Raw genomic sequence first — 24,041 nt, forward strand, 5'->3', positions numbered from 1 at the left:
TGAATACTTATTTTCTTTATTAGTGTTTGATGTAGTTTTAATTTTAGTAGACATTACATTGATATTGTAGCAAACATGATTGTTTTCTTGTAAAACTTATAGTTTATATAAATATTGTAGAGCTAATATCTTGTTTGATGCATTTTTTGGTAATTAATTAATTGTTGATATTTAGATTAATAGGATTTTTTTGTATTAATTTTTATTATTATTTTCTACCAATTTTTTATTTTGACATACCAAACTTATTTTTCATTCCATAATTTATTGTCGACAAATGTCACCAAACCATTTTTCATTCTTGACCAATAATGAATTCTTATACTTATTTTTTTTTAAATAGTCATAATAGAGAATGAGAATTGAGAGAAAAAAGAGCCTTAGAAGACTTGACGAAGTCCTTTATAAAGAAATAAAAAAAAAAAAAAAAAAACTAAATTAAACTATTCTTTAGTCCCTAGATTATTCTTAAAATAAAATTATGCTTACCCAAAAAAGAAAGAACAAATGGTGACCAAGCAACAATGTAGGTTTCATTTTTCTTGGAATGAAAATTAATACATAAAAAAAATGTGTATTGTAACTACATGGAAAGGCTTTGGAAGCGTTTGTTCTTAGACAAGTTGGGATTTCTAAGATATGGTCTGAATTTTGGTTTTGAGTCAGACTATCAATCCCAAACTGGACCAATTTGCTCCTGGACCAATTTGCTCCTCTTTCCATGTGATTGATTTTTTTTCTTCTTTTTCCCCTTTAATTTCATTTTCAGACGATATTTCATAACAATATACGTGGGCAAGGGAGAGATTTAGTGCTTGGAACATCTTTGTACAGTTCTCTACATCCCTGACAAAATGGATAAGGTGCTACCATTCACTTATTTTAATATCAAATTTTAATTTTCACCAATGTTGTTTGGTGCTCTCAACTTAATCAACATATCTTTATGTATAAAGGGAGTCTTTTCAATGCACAACTTTTTTCCATCAAAATTTTGGGTCTTCTTTAAAAAATTGGATACTCACATTCACGAAGTTATATGGACAAAGTCTGGATCATGTCCCCGTTGGAGGAACACTAGACTCTATAGTTAGAATCATAGAAATGGAGGGGGGGGGGTTGGAAAATCTTAACTCCTTGATTCCTACAAATAGAAAGCTTGCATGGTTCCATTGGTGTGTGACTAAAACAAAAAGAATTCGAAATTGGCAAGGAAGATGAGTAAATAAAAGATCTCTTCATCCACCATTTAAACTACAAAGCACTTTATCAAAAAATTGTTTCTAAAATAAATTTGCGTATAAATAATACTAAACCTATTTTTCATTTTTGTTAGAACTACAACCTATTTCTTATTTTTATATAGTTTTATTTAGTTAGAATTTATTTATTTATTTTTAATTTTAATTTTTTTTGGGTTTTGTAATTAGCACAGAGTGAGAATGCAAAATCATAACCAGCCTGGTGAAAACACAATTCGCCTCTTCACTGACTTGCAAATTCTTCCACCGAAAAGAAGGCCGGTGAAGCTGAGACGTCGACTCAGGTTTAACGACGCTGACGCAGCAGCACTCATCAGAGGCCCAAGAATTTGAGAGTTACTCATTCTTCTTTTCTCCTCCTTCGTCAAAACAAATCGCAGGTGATTTCAGAATCTTTTGTGGATCCGTGATTTTATCCTCTCCTTTTCATTACCTTTTGTATTCGATTGAAGGAGGGATCTAATCCTGTAGGGCTTTGATTTTTGTCGGTTATTTGTTATTTCTTTGTTTCTTCTCTCTTGTGATTCTGGTGGTGATGCTCTGCAATTTTGATTTATTTTGTTGGTAGCTTTTGGGGAAACAAGATTTTGTGGAATTTGTAATCTTTGCTTTGATGAGAGAAGTTGGGAAGCGGCAGGAATAGAATAACGAGAAGGAAGGTGAGGTAGTAAAGGATGGGATCGAAGACGGGAGGTCCTTCGGTTCCGCCTGTCGTTCGTAGAGATCCTTATGAGGTGTTGAGCGTATCGAGGGATTCTTCTGATCAGGAGATCAAGACGGCATATAGAAAGCTTGCTCTCAAGTGAGTTCACTTCACCCTCGTCGACCTTTCAGAATCAAACCTAAAGCGTTTTGATGTACAGAGCTTTTGCGCTTGTGCTATTATTATTTAAAACTATTCAAAATGACCGTGAGGTCCTATAATAAAATTCTATTAATTTTAGCTGTTTTTTTTTTTTTGAAATTATTTGTTGATGCTGCAAATGTCCATGAGTCTGGGTTCCTATCCAAGGCATTTTCTTTAGTTCTAACCAATTGCTGGTGTTATGAAACATTGTCTGATTTAGATGAATTGCGGCTTAGTTGCAAGCCCGGTTCTGGTATGGTCAGATGGAACCAGTGACATACATATTGCCCAAACATTGGTTTCTACAGTGTTTCCTTCAAATGATGGAAATTTTTTTAAGCTTTATGATCTATAAATGAACAATTTCTGGTTATTTACCAGCTGACACTAATCACGTGTCCCTTAGTCATATAGTGAAAGTCGAAAAGTTTGGGACAATGTCCCAAGACAGCTTTTGTATGACCCATCTAGAGTTATAGACATATATACATATAGTGCAACGGACTGTTGCATTAATTGTGTATTTCATGTCGGTATACCCATTTTCTTTAAGTTCAAACAAGTTCCTTTTTTTGGGTGAATAAGTTCCTACGAGTTGTTTTACATTGAGAATTACATATGTGTGAAAAATGTCCTACCCAGCATCTTATGTATGAGTATGTATGTAATTGTTATTTTCCCCTTTAATTCCTGGGCAGATATCATCCTGACAAAAATGTCAGTAATCCTGAGGCTTCAGAACTTTTCAAAGAGGTTGCATATTCCTACAGTATACTGTCGGATCCAGAAAAGAGAAGGCAATATGACACTGCTGGATTTGAGGTGGATATCTTTCCTTTTCCTATCCTTGTTTATTTAATTCCCCCCCCCCCCCCCCCAACAAACAAAAAAAAAAGAGACCCTGAATACTGCTTTCTACTATGAAGCTTAGTGTGGAATAAAAAAAGGGATGCTATTTTGGCTGGGAGAGGTTAGTATGTGAAAAGATCGACGTAGCTATGTGCCTAACAACTTTTACTTCCCCCACCTCCAAGTCTGCTAGTCCCTTTAGGTGAGTAAGTTCTAGAACAAGGTGATCAATAAGGAAGCTGGCGTCCTAGTGTTTATGGAACAGTGACAAGATATTAAATATGAGCTGGTTGTGTCCACTGAACACTAGTTAATGAGTACCCTTTTAGGAAATCTTTGATGTAGTTACTAATCCTTACCAAGTGGGGGGTTTTGTTTACTTCAGATAAAGTTGTCAATATCTTTTGAATGGACTTATGACAAGACAACGATTAAGAAAACCATGTTGAAACAACAACTTACTGAAGGGATAAGTTATTCGTCATTTCTCATTTCCCAAGTGCATCAAATATCAGATATGTTTGGAAAAGATCAAAATATGACTAGTTCCTGTTTTGCATTTTACCTGGACCCCTAGCTGTGACCTGATAGGAGCAGTTGACAATTGAATCCCATTTTTCCCATTCTTTTCATATCCGTAACAGTGCAAAAAGAAGGCCCAGGCTCCAAGTTGTTCAGGAATTGTGGTGTTGAGTTTCTCGACCCTTTGCCTTAGGATTAGTCAGTTCTATTTCTCGATGGGGGCAGGGAAGGGGTATAACTCAGCAGTTGAGTGTCACCTTGACATGGTGGAAGTCATCAGTTCGAGCCTGATTATCCTAAACCCAATGTAAGTTTTTCTTTGTATGATTTCCTCATATATTGTGTTGTTGTCAACTGAAAATGTGTTAGAACTATGTCAGAACTCAGAACTATCATCCTTGACATGGCAGTTTGAGGAAATTGAGGAACCATATGCCTGTAGAATGAGTATAGCTAAATTAGAAGTAACTTGGGGTTATTAGATGATGTGAGTAAATTATGGACGGAAATAAATGGAAAAGACGTTCAAAAGAATCCAGGGAAATGCTTGGTAGTGGTTGTAATGTATTACTCTATTTGAATGATCAAAACAGTAGTCAATCAAGATCTTTTAATTGGGAATAAATTTCAAGTTTGACAGACTAAGTGTGACACAGAATTTAGATGTGACAGAAGACTGAAAACTAAACCGATATCACAGGGAAAATAACATAACAGGGGCAGAATAGCTCTACAAAGTAGGTTAGAACTATGAACCAGATTTGAGTTAGGCTGAAGTGTAGATTACCATTATGAAATGAGAAACATACCTTGAAACCTGATAACAAGTAGATGGCAGATTTGAATTATAACAAAAGAGAAAATGATCAGACTTATTAATAATGAAGAAAGTTAGGGAACATATGATAGGGATGAGAAAGCAATAAGGACAAGAAAATACCGCTGAGGCTTCACACTGCAAGGTGGATTGATTAGATCGAAAAGCAACCTACCTTGATCAAACACAAGGTTCTTGGGGGGGGGGGAAGAGTGACTTTAAAAGCAACTTTAATTTCAATTGATGAGTGAGTGATCCACCCTCTTACATATATCCCTTTATGTAGCCATTTTAAAGACATGAATATTATTATATTAAATGTGCCATCCAGCCAGTACCACCTATCAACCACTGCCTAACTCTTGACAAAGGGAAGTTCCTTTTAACAATGAAATCCTTATTTTCAAACTAAAGCCCCTTTTGTTGACTTTGATGAATTTCTTAAAGATTAGACTTGGGCTTAGGTCTAGCCCATGAAGATCATAACATATGGGCTAACTTAAGCCCACTGAAAAAGTCTTAGCTAATGAAAACCATGGGCTGATTTGAGTTACACCCTTGTGACCCATTGGCTTCTTGTTTCTAACATGTCTTCATCCTTGCATCAAGTTGGAAAGAAAAGGAAGACTATTGAAGTGATTGGTTTCATCAGACCAGTGGGAACTTTAGTGAGGATAGTGATGTGGTAAAAATCACACACTTTAAATGAAAGCAAAAACTTGTAGTGGTAAATGGTAATGACAACTTGTACTTAAAGACATAGCTTTGACTGAAGATAGTGTCCTAGATGGATCCTGCAAGATCAGGATTCATAATTATGAGACTGTCAGGAAAACTAGTTTCCTCTTGTAAAGCAATGATAGGAAAGCTCCTATGGTAGTCTACAATATTTGGAACTTGGCATTCTTTTCACTCATCTCCTTCCAAGACTGTGATGCCTTATTGCTTGTTCGGATTCTGGTTGAGAGTTTTGTATGAGAAAATGAAACCTCTTTACCAAGGGACCTTAGAGAAGTGGGAAGCTGAGGTCAAAGAGAATTTAGTGCCTCTAGAGATAGTAACTTCGAGCTACATGATGCACTTGTTCCAAGGGCATGCCTTGGTTGAGCTGTAAAGATTGCTTTATTTTGGCCAAGTGGTCATATCAAGTGGTCATTGGGTGTGTGGATGTTAGGTTTTAATGGAATTCTTAGGCAGAAGCTAGGATTGAATGAAGGTAATGAAGTATGGAGGCTTTGGGTAGATTTTGGATGAATCCCAATGGTGAAATAGGCATGGAGGTGAATTCTTGTGAAGAGGATTTACAAAAATGAATATAGAAAGGGGGAAAAAAGAGTGGATGGCTTAGATTAGATTCCCTTATTACGAGCTTCCCAAGCTTTACTCGTGGGACAGATCCTTGGAGTAGGCTGATTCTGCAGTCAAAGAACTGGACTAGGATTTTAAACATCTAACATCCACACTCTTCCTGAACTTTGAACTATTAGGGAGCAGCCCTTGAACTTTATACATGAAGCACAATCAGTTTTCTGGAGTTTAAATACCAGAGAACATTCTCTTACGGAGAAGGAAGGCAGCAACCAAGTTTGCTCAATGCAAAGTTTGATTCTTCGAACTCTTATATCTATTTCTCCATTATAGTACTTGTAAATCTAATTAAAACAGAAGTATAACTCTTACTAAATTAGAAAAACTCTCGCTGATTTAAACAATGCTAGGTATCCCTAACCATCTTCTAATCGACCCAACTAACCCAAGACATAATTTAACCAACTCTAATTAAATCATGTGGTTTTTAAGTGGTCAATATGACCTGTAAGACAAAATTAAATTAATTAGATACCCATTTTCGTACTCAACTCATCTACCCATGTGTTAGGTCCAATGAGTTGGCCAATTTCAATGCACACAGAATGGACCAAAGGTCCATGACTATGTAACCCATCTAGAAGCTATTCCCTAATAAGAAGCTCAATTTGGTGCTAGATCTGCACAACTCTTCCATCTTGGAAATAGTTTGTCCTCCAATGTGATAATGATGTGAGGGGAGTAACATCTGCAGCCGCCTTGACCACTCCCAAATGGTACTTTGGCAATGTGGGGATGCTGGGAATGAATTCTTCAACCCTGGGAGCTTTCTCTGTAAAGAACCATGGGTGCATGATGAATTCTGTGTCCAGTCTCAAAGCAGTAGCTATGTCTATGGGGTCTTCCTCAATTATGATGTCAGCTGTTGTTGTTTTCATCATGCGTTCATGAACCTCTGTAGTATAATCGTCAGCTTTGGTATCCTTCTCATTGACTTAAGTTGCTGGTGATGCTTCATTTCTCTCAGACTTAAATTTTGCAAGCTTGTAGTGGAGCTGTGGAGTACTTGTATTATGCCTTTCTTGCTAGGCTTTGTGGGTGATTTATCCTCCTAGTAGTATTTCCCTGGTTGGAGCTTCAAGAGCTACCTCTTTTTCTTCATCACATTTACCACAATCCCTTCAACTTTCTTCTCCATTAGTCTATCTAAAAGAGTTCAAATTCTGTTTCATTTTTAACAAAACTCTCCATGCTATCATCCATCTTCCTGTTGTCTTGAGCCTCTTGACTGCCATTGCCGTTTATAGGTGGAATTTGGGTCTAGAAAGTTAACTGATATTGATCTCCACTAATATGCTACCCCCGGATGGGAGGTATTCTTCCTCTGTTAGTGGCAAGTTGAGTGGATCCTGTGGTTTGAAATCACTGGTGTTTGATTCCCAATAATCCTCAGCCTGTGATTTGTATCTTAGTGATGGGGGCTTGATGGTGTCTTTAGCTTTGAAGGACCGTTGCCTGTACTGTTGTTGAAAAGGATTCAATTGATGCTGTCATTGGGGGTCAAAATACCCACCCATGAAAAAAAAGAAAAAACTTCTGCAGAAAACTTCTTTCACCTCTGTGAAGGTAATAGGAGCATTACGTTCATGCCCTTTTTGTAGTGCACCACTGTTCACTGGCAAAACTGGTTAGTTGGGCGTGTGTTAGTTTCATCTTTGTGTGATTGGACAAATCATACCAATGAAAATAGCCATCTAAATCATATAACTGTTAATAGAATACAAGGGATTATTGGTGTCATTATATTCCTTTAACTTGTACACCTCCGAGGTTGACAATGGAGGTTGACAATGTTCCCTTCCTCCTTTGTACCTACAATGATGAACTTGAGAATGTACTTGACATCTGTTATGTTCTGTAATTAGGTCATCCCTTTACTGATAGATCTGGGACAAGAGAAAACATTTGTCCCAAGACCTGCTCTGAACCAAGCAAAAGCGCATAGTTTGTTAAGATTCTATTTCTTTGAAGTACACTACTAGTGGAAACCGATCAGTAATAGCTGATAGATTGGTTAATTGTAGTGCGCTAGTGCACTTTCCCTCCTCCTCTCACTTTGGAAAAATTTAGCAGTATTTTTTTAAGATGACCTAGTCGGTCAACAAAAGTACAAGTCAATCAGTATATGAAGAAAACTGTATAATGGAGCCCCTGTAGAGTGTGTTTTGCTTATCTGCGCTGTTGTTCCCATGCTTAGTTGCAAAATCTCGTCTAACTTTCGTGTGTTGCTAGATGTTGCTTTCAGTTTTGTTGGTGTTCAGTGGACCAATCCAGCCTTTAGACTGCTTGTTATGATGTTAGTTTGCTGACTCGTTGAATCAAGAGGCGTCTGATCAACTAGGAGCCAGTTAACTAAGGTCTCTACAAAACCAGCCAATTCAAGCAGGGCCAAGATTGGGTGTGGGGCCTTCCTGAGGGTTCGTGTCATGTAAAGTTCTCATGAGGGAGAATATATGCTGAAGGTTACCACTAGAATCAGGTTGTTAAATTGGAGTTATGGAGGACTTCTAGTAGGAATGGTACTAAAGCCTGGTAAGATCCCTCATATCGAATATGAAATTCAATATCGAACAGAGAAATTAACAAGATGATTTGGTTTTAATGGTGCCAGTTGCCTCCTACACCGAATAGTGCCCTCAGCCAGAGGCTGCCCTACAGTTGCATCAAATGCCCAATGCCCTCTTCTCACAACTTCTCCCCTATTTATGACCTCCGGTCTCTCTCTCCCCTCCACATGGCCTACTTCCAGGGTCCTAACATTTTTGCCTCCTTTACTTTCACCTTGTCCTCAAGGTGAGGGAAGGTTTGAAACCTGATTTTCACATGCTTGCCACATAACCAAGCCATTTCTGCCCCGCTTGGGAAGACCAAATCCCTGACCCATTTCCCAAGATGCAATGGGAGACCTACGTGTAATGCACTCGAATCAGGTTTCCATATATCAAATGCTGAAACAACCCTTTCCAACAATTCATCAGTCTACATAACCACTTGCGCCAGAGACGAATGAATCACAGCTTTGACAAAAGCATAAGACATCCTGTCAGAAGGTGTTGGAACTTGGAAGCAGTAGGAAGGTGCAGAACAGTCCTCTGGCCTCCGACCTTTGCATAGACAAATCTCTTTTGGGGAGTCGAGAAAAGGTCTGAATAGTTCCAGTCTAGAGAGAATCACGATGTAGGAGGTTTCAGTCCCTTTCTTCTCAATCGTAGTCAAGGGACCAACAGGAACATCCAAGAGAACATTAGGGAAAATGCTCTACTACCTGTACCCCTTCGTGAAATCATGCCCCACATCTGATATGCCTTGCTCTTCCCCGCCTCCCGCAAACAAATTTCCCCCTCCAACCCACTAGGATCGATGCATTTCCTGCATATCTTACCCTTACCGATAAGTGATAACACAATGCCCTGAAGGACTTGAAGTATATGCCTAGCCAACGCCATTGAACCCTCCGGGGTCATTCTCAATAGCGAGATGCAGCACCACCACTGTCAGAGTCGAACCCACCACTGATTGCCCCACTCTTGGTCCATGCTGGACCTGGTTCGCAATCCAGGTAGGTGGTCTTTTCATCGTGCCAAGGCCTTCTTGAGTTCTGAAGGTTGTCAATTGAGCCGCTGCTGCTTTTCTCCCTGGGTCAAGCTATTTCCTGAGTTGGACCTTGGTCCATTTGAATTAGTTGGGCCTTGGTAAATTAAATGCTGGGCTGGTCCTTGAGTGAACGAAATGGGCTGGACCCATTTTATTCCCTTAGGATAACTAACGGCCCAACTATTAAATTGTCCAGATTGGGCCGAGTCATTCATTTGCCCACTGTAGTCGGCCCAAGTGACCCAACTGTTGCCCTATGCCCTTCGTGAGGACCCAGCCACCAAAGGCCCACTTGAGCCCTTCTTCCCCAGCTCTAGCAGCTGTTGCAAGCTTCCCAAATCTCCCTCTATCTTATGCAGTTGTGCAAACTTGCATCCACTGAGGTTCTTGAAGTCGCCTCTGCGAGTGTTCTCCGGTGAGATGAAGCCCATGGACTCCCTCATCTTCTCAATTCGATGAAGGCGGTAGTGTTTTCATCAATCTCTCCTCTGGCATTTCTGGTGCCGGCAAATAGACCTTGATGTCCTTCCTACGTCATAGGGAAGCCCTGATTTTTTCTCTGAACTTCTGATTCTTTTCTGATCTTCCTCCATGCGCTGGATTATGGATTCAATTTTGAATCGCATTGCAGATACTTGACTCTGCAAATTCTGCACTCATGGTTCCAGATCTTCAACCTTGGATTCTGTATGACCACTAGCCATCCTTGGATCATGTGCTCTGCTACCAGTTGATAAGATCCCTCAAATCGAATATGAAATTCAATATAAAGCAGAGAAATTAACAAGATGATTTGGTTTTAATGGTGCCAGTCACCCCCTACACCATATTTTTAAACCACAGCAGTAGCCCTCTCTCTTTCTCTCTTCTCCACATGGCCTAATTCCAGGGTCCTAACATTGTTGGCAAGACACTACTTTACTGTAGGAGGGTTGTAGGGAACGAAACCCACCCCAAACATGTGGGGGACAGGATCAAAGAATAGGGAGATTTGGCAGCAGCTACTTGCTGTTAGGAATATTCAGAAGGTATGGCTGAGGTGGAAAGCAGTTAGTTAGGCTCTGTTTGGGGGTATATTAGGCGAAAGGGAATAGAGATGGGGAGGAATTGAGCTGGTGTTGTTTGGCAAGTTTTCTTGCGGAGAGGGGAAGATCCTTGGTTAGGGATAGTTCAAGCGTGCATTCAAGTTAGGGAGGTCATGTAATCCAGCATGAGTTCAGTTTAATGGTCGTAATGCAGCTGAATTCATTCAATGAATGAAACTAGAAGGGATTCATTTACATTCTTCAGGAGCTCTGTTTGGCCTATGAATTGCAGGGTGTGTGTGAGTCGTGGCAGTTATTGCAGGTGGAGATTGCAGCAAGATTGCAGGGGGTTGCTTTAATCATTGAAGGGTTAACCAGGGTCTTATCAAAGCATAAAATAGTAATTTCAGGAATTTTGGTTGGATGGTAGCCAGATTTGAATGGTTTTCTTAGGAGGATATGGGGTTGATACAGTCCAAAGGGGATGAAGATCCAGTGTTTGGATTGGCTGGGGCAGAATTCTCTGTAAAAATTGAAAACACCTTGTGTACATTCTTCTAGAAGATAGTTGCAGGTTTTAAAGCCCAGCTTTTTTGGGCTTGAAAGTTGAATAAAATTGGGTATATGAATGTTGGGTTTTAATGGAACTTGCGCAGCAGCTAGGATCAAATGAAGGGGATGAAATATGGAGGCTTTGGGTAGAGCTTGGATGAACTTCAATGTGAAATAGGCTTGTGCGTGAATTTGAATTCCTATTAAAGAAGATATGCAATAAAAAAAAATAAAAATAGAAAGGGGTAAAGAAGATAAGGTGGGTCAGAATAGATCCCCTTATCTAGTACAAGCCTCGCGAGCTTTAGTAGTATGGGACAACCTTGTAGTAGACTGATTCCAAATAAAGGAACTAGGATTTTAAAGACCTAGTACCCGCACTCCTGGACTTTGAACCACCAGGGAAAATCACTTGGAGTTCAAATACAAGGAAAAACAGTTTTCTGGAGTTTAAACACCAAGTGGAAACCAGTTTTCCGGACTTTTAAATCCAGAGAACACTTCCCCACAGAAAAGCAGTGCAACAACATAGTTTGCTCAATGCATAATTCGATTCTTCAAGCCTTATTTCTATTTATCCACTATGGGTAATAAATATGGCGAATAAGCTTAAAATGCGGAAGTCCTAGTTCTATCAGGACTTTAAAATCTAATTAAGATAGAAGTATAACTCTAACTGACTTGACTGACTGAAGACCATCTTTTAACTCATTTGAACAGTACCGGGTATCTTAAGCTAACTTCTATCTGACCCAACTAATTCAAAACAGAATTTAGCTGATTCTAATTAAGTCATATGACTTTTTAGAGGTCACATGACCTCTAAGACAAAATTAAACTAATTAAATATTCATCTTCATACTTAACTCATCCACTGTAACTGAGGTCAATTAAGTTGCTTGATTACAATGTAAACCAAAAGGACCAAAGGCCCATAACATAACCCATCACTAGGCTATTTCCTAAGAAAAGAAGATCAATTTGGTGCTGGACCTGCATCAACAGGTTAATTTCAGCATAATGGATTTCCATCAACACCTCCTAGGCTTCCTAAGTTTGCTCATAGGCCACCATACAGGATTAGTGTCCAATATAATTGCATCAATTCTCTTTTGTGGAGGCTCTTATGACTTTTCCTTTAGAATATGCTTTCAAGGGTATTTCCCTCTCATCCAAAATAATTGTTCACTTTGATGGGTGTCGAATCCACCAAAGATAATCCTTCTCTCAACTGAATTTGTATTAGTAGTGAGTAGGGTCGAATCCACAGAGATTGGTGAAGATTTATTCCTTGATAAAAATTGGGGGGTTTTGAATCAATAAACTAAATAAAAATAAACGAATGCAGTAGTTAACAAGAAAATCAGAATAATAACAACTTTCAATCAAGATTTAATTTCAGTATTGATTCTCTCAATTGATCATTGACTTGAAAATAAAAACTTTAATTTCGGGTAGATTGGTTATGGTCATTGAGGATCAGTCCTCTAACAACCAATCTTTCCCTACTTTATCGATAATCTTCGGATCGGTCCTTTGAGTTATTCCGTAATTAATAAACATAACCTTCGGATCTGTCCTTTGAGTTTTGTCTATTAATCGCATAAAAAATTAAAAGACCCAATACCTAGTCAATAAACCCGGAAAAGCCTTGTTTATTTAAACTAGGATATACATTCTCATAGCAAACTCTCCAGGGCATTGATTACCCATTCGAGGATGCTATTTGTCACTTATATAAGAATAATAAATGATTATTCTAATTGACTAAGTATTGTATTAATCATAAAACAACAGACCTATTGTCTAAGGATTAATAAAATAACATAATAAACATGGAAAACGCATAAATATCTGAGAATTAAAGAAAACTAATAATCCGAAGCCTCACAATTGGTGAAAATCAAACTTCCATTAATCTTGATCGAAAGATGGAATTAGCTAGACATGGAAAAGAAAAATAAAGAAATGAAAATAGAAAACATTGTGCTGTTCTTCCTCAGAACTGCGGCTTCCTCTTGTTGTAGCTTGTGATGTCCAATCTCTGAAAATGCGTTCCTTCTTATAGAGTATTCCTGCCAATTCTGCATTCTTTCCAATTTTTTCATTTCCATTGCAATTCTTCCCAATTAAGTTGTTTCCTTTCTTTCTCCTTGCCCATTTGATTGTTTCCATCTTCCTCTTTGCCAATCTAATGGTTTCTAATTTAGTCACTTTCCAATTCAGCTTCTTCCGTAGATGTCTGATCGCAAGAGAGAACGAAATATTTGCTTGTTGAATTAAAGACATTTCACGAAAATCCTTCTGATTTGGACAAAATCAAATCTCTAGCTTTGGACATAATCAAATCCTCCAACTTAATTTGGGCATGATTCTTTGATTTGATTTAAAAATGTGCCAATGTGGTGGTTCTAACCATTCTTTTTATGGATTTGATATCCAAATGCTATAATCTGTCCATATCCAAATAAAACAACCAATTAGTCTCATTAAAATACAAAGGATTTGATATAATATTAATGCAATTAAGTGACCTATCACACTTCTGGCAGATTAGAAACCATCTTTGCCCCTCCTTTGAAAGGCCCACCTGAGACACATAACTACCCTTCTGGTTTCTTTGCTGGATGTAAATGGATTTCCCTTGAAGCCAAGTGCTTTTGGTTTCCAAGCCTTTTCTCCTTCGTGCAATTCCTAATCCAGATATTCCAATTTGGTTTTCCTTTTCTGAGACTGTAATGGTCATCCCTTCAAGTTGGGCTTTTGATTTCCTAGCGTTTTCTCCTTAATGAAATTTCTGTTCCAGATAATCAGTGCTCTTACCTTGGTTTCCGGCCTACACATGATACAACAAAAATCTCTGTTGGTTTTATTTGAGGAATTTTTTATAAATCTCTGCTTTCCTGATATTTAACATCTTCAATGTCAAACGTGTTGGTTTCCAGAGATAATCTCGTCTCCTGGGGCATTTCTTCTGTTTCCCACTTTTTCTTAGCAGTCTAGCCCCTCATCTAAATCCACAATTGAGGCCCTTGTAAAGAAGCTGCTGGACATGTTGTGCATGGTGTTGATGGTCATCGCTTAGTCTGAACCAATTCGTCCTAGTTCATATGTGTTATCTATTATGTTTTTTTGAGGGAAGCCATCTTTGTAAGTTTATTTTGAGGTGTTCAAAAAGCTTCTAATGTTTTTTATGTCTGATTTATCTAGGCTCTTGAAGCTGATGGCATGGATATGGAGATTGATCTATCTAACCTGGGAACTGTCAATACGATGTTTGCAGCACTATTTAGGTGACTTTCAGTTCAACAATGAAAAAATATCTTCTCTGCCTTGTTTTTTACTTGTCGGGGTTGGTACTCATGCCCTTATCTGTGTGTATGTGATTTTTAGCAAGCTGGGTGTCCCAATCAAGACTACGATTTCTGCTAATGTTCTAGAAGAGGCTTTAAGTGGCACAGTCACTGTTAGACCACTTCCAATAGGAACATCTGTGAGCGGAAAGGTGCTTGTTTTATTTACTTGAACAAGATCCACCTTCATTGAGTGTTCTTCTCTTGATTATTTGCTTTTCAGTGCAGGTTGAAAAACAGTGTGCCCACTTCTTTGGTGTAACAATCAATGATGAACAAGCTCAGGCAGGGATAGTAGTTAGAGTAACATCAGCTGCTCAAAGTAAATTTAAGGTATCATTTATGGTTGAATCTCCTTGTCGTTGTGATCTGCATTCTCATGGTTGTAATGACCTTTTCTTTCTCAACAAACTTATATTTGAACTACATTATTGCTGCAGCTACTGTATTTTGAACATGACGCCAATGGCGGTTATGGGTTGGCTTTACAGGTATCATACTATGAGTCAATTTTTCTTGAATTCCTTGCTAATGCCACTCCCCATTGATCATATATTACTAGTTTGTACCATGCGATGTTTTTGATAAATTTTCACTTGGGGACCAAGAAGTTGTTTTATTTGTTGATACAATGCTTTGGTTTGTAAAGGATATTTTCGTTTGTTAATGTCTATTTGGCTGATGGATATAAGGAAATATGAGTTCTTAAAATTTGCTTGACAGAAATTGTTTGAATGGTCTTGTTTTAGACTTCTTCAACTACTCTGTTAAGCATTAATGTCTTATCAATGACACATGATTTGTTCTTTGGACAGGCCCAAACAGCCAAACCCATTTGGGAGAACCCATGTTGCATGAACTTTGTCCAATTGTTTCTTGGTAGTTGATTCTAGTGTGATTTCTTTTTGGCTTGTTTATGTATTTAGGATTTTACTCCCTAATTATTTCCTCCTATCAGTCTCTCTATAGCAGAACAGAATACTCGTAGTCCCTTTTTGTTGGATTTATCTTGTAATCTTATTTTAGTAGGTAAATTCAGGTTTTTATTTAAGCTCTTAGTTGTCATGGCGCTAAGTGAATCAAAGTGTCAGAGGAGATTAAAATTCAAGGTGAAATAAGTCGCGCAAACAATCCAAGGATGCCCAGGTCAACTAAAGTGCATAGATGCCTAGGCGCCAAACAACAACAGAGTTTTAGTTTATGGATCCAAGTTAGTTTCATGTTTAATTTCAGTTTTAGATTACATTTTGAGTCGTTTAGGACCTGTTTGACAACAGTCCTGATTCCTGAAGGGTGAGATAAATGATTTAACATCAATTGATTGAGGGCCAGCAATCAGATATAGGGGAGAACCAGCTTTATGTTGGGTTAGATTAGGGTATTTTTGGTTAGCGCCTGTGCCTGTGGGTGTGTTCTTCACTAACTTACGTAGGAAGCCCAATTGATCTCATGTGGGGTGGTTAGGCTTTGGTTTCAAGGCAAATAGGTGGGTTCAAGGAATTTTAAAGGCATGGGGAGGGATGGGTAACATGGGGTAAATCCTTGAGATGGGTTTGGGGGCCTTTAGGGCTCACTGTTTGGGCTGAAACTTGGATTGAATCTAGGTAGGAATACCAATGAGATGCTCACCAGATGGTTAAATTCTGAAATATGAAAAATCTTGACTTTGAATCTTGGAAAGAGGTTTTCAAGTCAAGAACTTCACAATTAGGAGATGGCTTGTCAGAATCTGCTATACCTTGAATTTAAGGTTAATGACAATGTGGGGATTATGTGGCTGTAGTTTGGTGTGATTATGATGGTTGGTTATGGAATTCAAAATAGCCCTTACCCAGCTTAAATCAGTTGATTGGCCCAAACAAAAAACTGTACCTAGTATGGGTCAACTCAAGCACCCTGTTACGCTGATGGGCAGTGAGCCTAGGGTTTGTCTTGTACCTTGGCCTTCTTGGTGTAGGTTGTAGGACCTACATCAATTGATTAGTTGATTAAGTATTTTGATTTAGGACAAAAGGAGAGAATGTAGATAGAAGAGTGAAAAAAGCAACAGAGGAATTCTTTCCATTCCTGTATTTGATATCTAAATTGATGCTAAAATAGTAATTTAGGTTGAAGGGTAAAATAATAATTACCTACATCGTTTGTAATAGTCAGCCCTTGTTTGGGCATTGCATAATGAGAAAAGCACATATGCCATGCAGCTGATAGCAGAGTGGTGTTAATGGTAGGGGTTTTGATGCAGCCTTGACTAGGGGCAATCCGAGCAAGGTAGCAGTACACGAGGATTCTCTTAGAACTATCACTTTCACCCCAAATTCCAGCCATCAATCCACCACCATACCTGTTGCTTTCGATCCTAAATTCAGGCCAAATGGGCCTGACATTCTCTAGATGTGACCATTCTTGTTTTTATCACCCATTTTTCTCTCCAAAATTAAGATTCCTAATGTCTCCACTTTCCACCGTCCAAACCCATTGAACTTGGTGAGAAGATTCTAATGAATCTAATCAATCAGAGCTAGGCTCAAATCCAAGTTTCTCCCCATTTTAAGAACTTTTTATCACATATTTCAAGAACATCTCCTATCCCACCATGCATCCCATAACGTTAAGTCTCTGCATCACGTTAATACCATTCTAACACCAACTACCCAACTAGGGAATTCAGAGGCCACTTTTTCAAACCCAACTGGGGAACCCATTCAGAAAGCCATCCCATAGACCATACCTGAATTAGTTACTTGGGCCTGGAAATTAGTCTAGCCTTAGAGATCTTGGAAGGCTGAGCCTTATTCATGTAAGGCTGTATGAGTTGGCCTTTCCTTTTTGGTGTAGATTTCTGTTTTTGTCTCTTTTTCATAAGGTTGTAATAGAGACTGGTATTTGAAGACGAATTTGAATAATGAAATTGTTTCACAAGCTGTTGCTGCCTTCCTCCTTCACAGTGAGAGCTCAGTTTAGTGTGTCATCTAACTTTGGTGGGATTGGTGTGTATATCCAGTCTACTCCTTGTAGGTGTGAAGCCCGAAGGTTTGAATCAGAGCTCTCCTCCAACTAGTTTTAAGATCTTTTAGGTTTCCTAGTTCAAGGTTTTATTCAAGTTCTTTGAAAGTCGCCTTTAATTTCTTGATCAAATTTTGATTTTTATTCAAATTCAAGTAAGCTGATGCTTTGAAAAACCGTGACTTTTCTTTGTTTTTAGGTCATATTGAGGGTGTTTTCCACAAGAACTCTTCTCAGCCAAATCTAAGTGTAATCTGCAGAAATTTTGATTTTATATTCACCCAACCCTTGGGGAGGCTCAACCTAAATTCCACTCTCACCCACCAGCCGATTTTCTGAAATTGCTCCCCATTTCTGCTAAGAAGCCTTTCAACTAACTGAATATATATATTTTGATAACTTCCAACATATGTTCTACCCTGCAGCAACTTGATGTAACCCCGACATTGACCCTAGCCTTTGCCCTCAAGTAGACACCACACCCAGTTTTTTGACCTTGATCTTGGCTGGTTCTCATAAAATCCTGGTTTTTGGCCCTCAGTCGATACCTTTGAATCTATGGCTACATCATTTGGTGCCATGAAATTATGACTGTTATGGTGGTGGTTGTTGAATGCAACACCTTCTCTTTCCAATATTAATATTATTGGTTATTGCCCATCAATCATTGGTCTGCCTATTTGAGCCAATATTAACTGCATCGCAACCTTGTTCTGGTACAGTAGGATATTTAGAATTCATTTTGTGGGAAATATATGATGTAATTGTGGGTTCCATATTAGTTTTCTTGGGTGTCTTCTTTTTGAAATGGAAAAAAAAAAAAAAGACAATATATTAAGGTGCCGAGTGGAGAGAGAAAAAAATCAGTGTCTTTCTTTTGCTTTTATAGGCAATTTATCCAATACATTTGCCCATTGGTTGAGAATGAAGTTGAGTTTCGAAGAAGCCTGCATATTTGGTGAGCCCCTCTCCTCCCCCCCTCTGTCTTTCTCTCTCTCTCTCTCTCTCTCTCTCTCTCTCTCTCTCTCTCTCTCTCTATATATATATATCATCTCACTCTTCTTCTGTTCTTTTCCTTTCACCTGCAAGACCCCTCTTCTGCCCAGTTTGATTCCAGACTCCACGTGTGATTCTTCTTGCTCCCACCTTTATTCCCTCTTCTTGATGCTGTTTATTTTTGTTAGGATGAAGACCAGAAAATAACAAACAGAAATGCAAAAAGACCAAGGCAACACAGATTTTATGCAGTCACAACGCCAACATGATGTGCGAAGTCCACACGAGAAGAAGAATGAATGGAGTTCTTTCATAAATATCCAAAAGTTGCGTTACAAACGTTCACCTGAAACCCTAAGACGAGACCCTCCAAATCTCACAATGACTTTAAGAGTATAGTTAGGTATATAAATAATATTTCAAATGGTTAAATGGGTCAAGCCATTGCATCAGATTATACCCTATCCTGGGGGCCATGCACCCTTCCTCTCTGCTTCCATCACGAATCTCAGAAGATGGGTCATTCGGGTTACCACCATAATATGTTGAAGCCAGTCAATCTTTGAATCGGGTAAAATAATTTGAGGTGTGCACAACAATTTCTCTTCTGCCTATCCTCTTATTCTTTTCTACTGGCTGTACCCTGTTTCTGGTGACAACAGCATTGAGTTAATCTCTTTTCTTGCATTCCATTTCTTCCTGCTGCTCGGGGTGTTGGTATTTCTCCTGGAGACTACTCCCTAGAAACTGAAACCTATCCACAATTTAGAGAATCGCAATAAAAGGGGGACAGAAATTTCACACAACCATAAGGGTTTACATGGTTTGCCAGGTGTCTAATGTCCACAGAGAGAGGTGTGTAGGTTTTACATACAATGAAGAAAGCATAATATAGGGAAATCGAACAAAAAAAACCAATCATTGCATCTGTGGGGAGTAATATGGTGCTGGTTTAAGGTTTAATAGGAAGAAAGGTCTACCATTGCTTGGTTTAGTATGAATGGGGTCTTATGAAGATGGAAGATGTGGCCTTAGTGGTATAGAAGAATAACTTTGTCTTACTTGCATTATAGTTGAGACATCTTTCCTGAGCTTAATTTGATCATGGACCCATAACAAATGATGCAGATTGACTAATAGGAAGTTGGGCTGCTTGTTCAACACCCAAATTGTTGGCGGAAGAGAGTTCAATTCAATTTCAAACGCAAAATAGCTCTTTCTTTTCTTCATTCCATCTTGATGTGAACACAAAGACCCCTTGGCTGAAACCCAAGTGGGGCCCCCAGGATGGCTCTAATAAACCTCCATGAGTGGCCGAACCCATTATGAGTGGTATTTTGGGAATTTTAGCCCTTATTTACCTCTCAAATTAACTTAGGGCCTGTTTGGTTACATGAATCAAATCTCTGGATTCATGAATGCGAGATTTATACCCGTTTGGTTGTGAAAATCCCTGGATTTGTGAAATCCAGAGATTCATCTTTTTAGGCTAAAAGTGAATTTGTTGATTTATGGGTAATGGGGGTATTTCACCCCTACTATAAAAGCACTAAACATTTGCGCATTCACAAAATTCACATCAACCAAACAGTTTTTCATAATGAAATTTCCACAAATTCAGGTTAACCAAACAGGTTAATTTTATGAATTATGACTCCATAGTTTTAAAATCTCTGGATATTTGAAATCTCCAGACCTGTGTAACCAAACAGGCCCTTTGGAATTTTTCAGAATTTCGTTGAGTCAGGTTTGGATTTGGTTGGAGTATTTCATTGTGAGTTAAAGTTGTTTTTGAAAGAGTCTTAAGTTAGTTGTGATAAGATAACGTTCCTTATCTTGTATGTTAGGAGTTCTGGATAAGAGTCTAGTCCAATGTGCAATGGGACCCTATCAGTAAGGAGATCCCAGTTGGGGTCAGAGTCTGTTATTGTAGGCTGAAAATTAGCCTCTTCATGCATTATTATTTTCAGATTTGATGAATTAAAGAAATTGTTTGTGAATTGTCTTTGAGAGAGTTCTTAATTTGATTTCCAGCATTTAAGAAGCTTACATTCAAGTTCTGAAGATTAATCATCTAGTCCAGCAAGCTTTCTTCAAGTTTCCAGCAAACCAATTAAGTCACAGCCCATTCCCCACCTCCCTCCCCTCCGTGCAAGACCATCCTCTACCTCCCCTGCCTTGTGCAACCTTCCCCAAGCCCCCTGCCCTGCTGCTGCCTCAATTCAGCAGTATCCCCTAGGTACTGCGACTCCCTTACCCTTCCCCTAATCCCCACAACCTCCCCAGCCCCTTCCCTTACTTACCCTAGCACTCACAAGCTTCCCTCCCCCTCCTCCTTCCCTGCAGCTACCCTAGAATTCCCCAACCTGCAAATCCCAAACCCCAGCCCCAGTAAACCCCCTTTCCCTTCCCTTTTGGTTGCCCCTAGTACTAGTTTGGAGTCCTAACCTTAGTTTCCCCAAATTAACCCAATTTCTGGATTTTAAAAGTTCTTGCACTTCCATCTTCTTCAAGAGGATTTGCAGAATTTTTTTAATTTTCAGAAAAAAACCCTAAGAACCTCAGTTTCAAACCTGATTCACTGAATCAGTGTCTGAATTACAGAACAGCAGTATCATCAATCTGAACAGCAGAAACAGCAAAGGATAACCTACTCCTACGGTCCTACCTCCAGCCAAAGTCTCTAACCTTAAACCTGAACATGCAAATACCCTGAACCCTTTTCATGCTGTGAATGAACTTGAGAGTGAGAAGTTACCCTCTGAAATCCTAGAATTTTCATCTTTATTTGCTGGAATTTCCTGGGCAACCATAAATTTTGGGATTTTACCTCATTACCCTTAACCTAGATCCGTGGTTACATCACATCTGATATAGGAGTTTACAACCAGAATTATAATCAATCTATACATCCTGAACTAATAATTCTACTACGGGCACAAAAAATGTATCCTATGGTTGAATTGGGTCCCACGTATTGATTGAAAGCAATCAAATAAGATAACCTACTAGTAAATAGTGATTAAAATGGTACTTTTATATTCAGCGGTAAAACCTCATATACAAGCCTTATAAAAGGCTCATTACATCAATGTGCCCAAAAATTAATTCCCATCCAAAACTTATAAATTTCTGACCTCAATTCAAATTGGATCGCTGTAGAGAGTATACTGATATTGTTTTGATATTACTTTCAGAATTATATTGCCTTCTGGAAACTGAAAAATCTAGCTACTTCTGGTTGTTGCATTGTCATCAATTTTCTCATTTGCTGGAGAGGATGTTGTCGAATAATTGTTTGTTTAATCACAATTTTTTTGAGCACATGCTTAACATTCCAACTTCATGTGCATCTATTGCATTGGATGTTATCAGAATGTTCTAATACATTTTTATCAGAAATTACTTGGACTTAATTTGCTGGTTGCTGGTGACTGTTTGAACAGGAAGACAGTGAGAAGACTGGTAAGGCTACATCTGCGGGGATGTATTTCTTACATTTTCAAGTATACAGAATGGATTCAACTGTGAACGCGGTATGGCAGTACCATTGTCTTTTTATATCTTTGCTTAAATGAATCTTCCACAATGTGTTGTACAAGAATTATGTTGATTCTTGTGACACCACAGTTAGCTGTGGCTAAGGACCCAGAAGCTGCATTCTTCAAAAGACTGGAGGGCCTACAACCTTGTGAAGTCTCTGAACTAAGATCTGGAACTCACATATTTGCAGTTTACGGTCTGAAATATTTCCATTTATTATTTGGCTTCTCGTGATAATGAAGTTTGAGCAAAGCTGTTAATATCCATTTAAATTTCTGTAGGAGATAATTTTTTTAAGCCTGCTACCTATACCATTGAGGCGGTCTGTGCGAAGACATATGAAGATACCACTGAGAAGCTTAAAGAGATCGAAGCTCAAATATTAAGGAAAAGAAATGAGCTTCGCCAATTTGAGACAGAATACAGAAAGGCATGACATGACAGTTTTCAGTATTTTACTACATAGCAGTTATGCACCATTAGTTATTCCAAGGCTAACTTTTCTCATGGATTGCAGGCATTAGCCCGCTTTCAAGAAGTTACAAACAGATACACCCAAGAAAAGCAATCTGTATGTTCTGTCCCTCACATAGTATTCAGTTATATTTTTAATGTTGAACAGGGAATCTAGCATCCTTTCTTACTCAAGTTACAGTTTAGCGCTACAACTGCTACTAGAATCGGTCCTACATTACCTTTTGCTTAACGTGACTACCTGAAATTTGAAAATTTGTTGCTGATGATTCTATAAATTATGACCAATTATGCTATATGGGCTTGAATAGTGGATTCTTCATTTTGTACTAGCATTTTAAAATAATTTTGGCTTGGATGATTTTCTTAAAATGAACAATGGATATACCTAGGCTATATCTATTTTCAATTATCCTACCTAATTCAGTCAAAGTTGTGATTATTCTTTGTCTGCTTCAAGTGAACTCTCAACTACCTTCATGAACCCTTCACATGTTTTGCACAACTCCATGTTGAATGCCAGTGAACTTGTCCCGATGAAACTCCCTCTTTTCCATTACTTGTACAATTTCTCAAATAGAAGAAGTTAGAGGGCAGTCATTACAGGTTAAAGGAAATTCTCAACTTAACTGCATTTGGGGTTGGAACGTCATAATTTTGTTTTATTTTATTTTACTTTTTTAAATGTGGAACACAGGTGGACGAACTGCTTAAACAGAGAGATACTATACATTCTGCGTTTACCATTGCCAGGACAGTCAGTACTGTTAGTGGGAGTGTTGGCGGCAGCAGCAGCAGTAGCCAAGTTCCCGGGGATGAGCAGAAGGCGGAAAGCTCAGGAGACGATGGCACAGATGGGAAGGATAAACCATCAAAAAAGAAGTGGTTTAATCTCGGTTTGAAAGGTTCTGACAAAAAGGTTGGTTAAAATTAAGTATTGATGCAGATGTGTCCAATTCGATTGCTACATGTCAAGGTGCCCTCTGAGTTCGGGAATGGTATACAATTCCATCTTTGCAATTACAGAGAATCATGGAGTTGCTTCCTGCAAATTCCAGCCATATGTTCTTCCCAATAGATTTCTTTTGCTGTTTCACTTTTCAACTTTTTTTTTTTTTAGATCTCTTATTTTTCTGTTCTTTGGTTGCCCATTTACTTCTTTATGGGCATTATGAATTTGTCATGCAAGATGTCTGAAAAAATTGTATCCATATTTTATTTTCGTTAAAATGAGTTACTCTTCAACTCCTAGATTGTTTATGTAGCAATTTAAACAGAGTTGTGAATTAGTAAAAGCAATTATTTTTTAAAACTATTTTTATGGTAAGAAAGTAGGTAATTTGTTATTTCCCAGTGTCTGAAATGATGGTGGGGCTGGAGAAGGACGGAAAGAGTGAAATTGCTTCTTTTCCTGGTGTCTGCTTAGACGCTAGATGTGGTCGCCATGTTGCCAGCAGTTCGTTCCTCTGTTTCCTCAGTGGTCAATGAATTCCAAGATCCATGGGAAGAGAGCTGAAATCTGTACGTATTTTCAGAGTCCCGGTATCATTTAAGCTTTTAAAAAAAATCTAGGGTTGCTTAGCTTACTGCCTGACACTTCTTATTGAATGGGTTTTAAATTCGAAAATTAAAATAGCTTTGGTTGGAAGATTTACATTATCATGCGAAATCAACGGTACAGGAGTACACAATGGTGAACTAAGTAAAGATATCTGCACCTCGTTATCTAGCATGGAAATACAAAATATCAAATTTAATATTAGTAATGAAGATATAAGCTGTGTTTGGTATGCAGCCTTGGAATAGTACACTATGGGGTTTATAATACATTCTAGG

At 38.4% G+C, this 24,041-nt stretch overlaps 1 protein-coding gene across 2 annotated transcripts; it reads left to right on the forward strand.

Moving 5' to 3' along the window:
* The first annotated feature begins 1,432 nt into the window (after positions 1-1,432).
* On the forward strand, positions 1,433-23,450 carry ARG1 (Chaperone DnaJ-domain superfamily protein). 2 transcript variants are annotated; one of them, XM_089144900.1, is made up of 12 exons: positions 1,433-1,642; positions 1,831-2,064; positions 2,808-2,931; positions 14,047-14,129; positions 14,230-14,341; positions 14,418-14,522; positions 14,630-14,680; positions 21,635-21,724; positions 21,819-21,927; positions 22,013-22,161; positions 22,249-22,302; positions 22,903-23,450. In XM_089144900.1, the coding sequence occupies exons 2-12, from the start codon at positions 1,937-1,939 to the stop codon at positions 23,131-23,133; spliced, it is 1,236 nt and encodes a 411-aa protein (XP_089001026.1). In that variant the 5' UTR covers positions 1,433-1,642; positions 1,831-1,936; the 3' UTR covers positions 23,134-23,450. The 2 variants fall into 2 exon arrangements, with proteins under 2 accessions (XP_089001026.1, XP_089001027.1); XM_089144901.1 differs by lacking the exon at positions 1,433-1,642 and adding an exon at positions 1,656-1,729.
* The last annotated feature ends 591 nt before the right edge of the window (positions 23,451-24,041 follow it).

This window comes from Hakea prostrata, chromosome 2, assembly GCF_041222555.1.
Source record: "Hakea prostrata isolate BN-2017 chromosome 2, UWA_Hpros_2, whole genome shotgun sequence".
Taxonomy (NCBI): Eukaryota; Viridiplantae; Streptophyta; class Magnoliopsida; order Proteales; family Proteaceae; genus Hakea; species Hakea prostrata.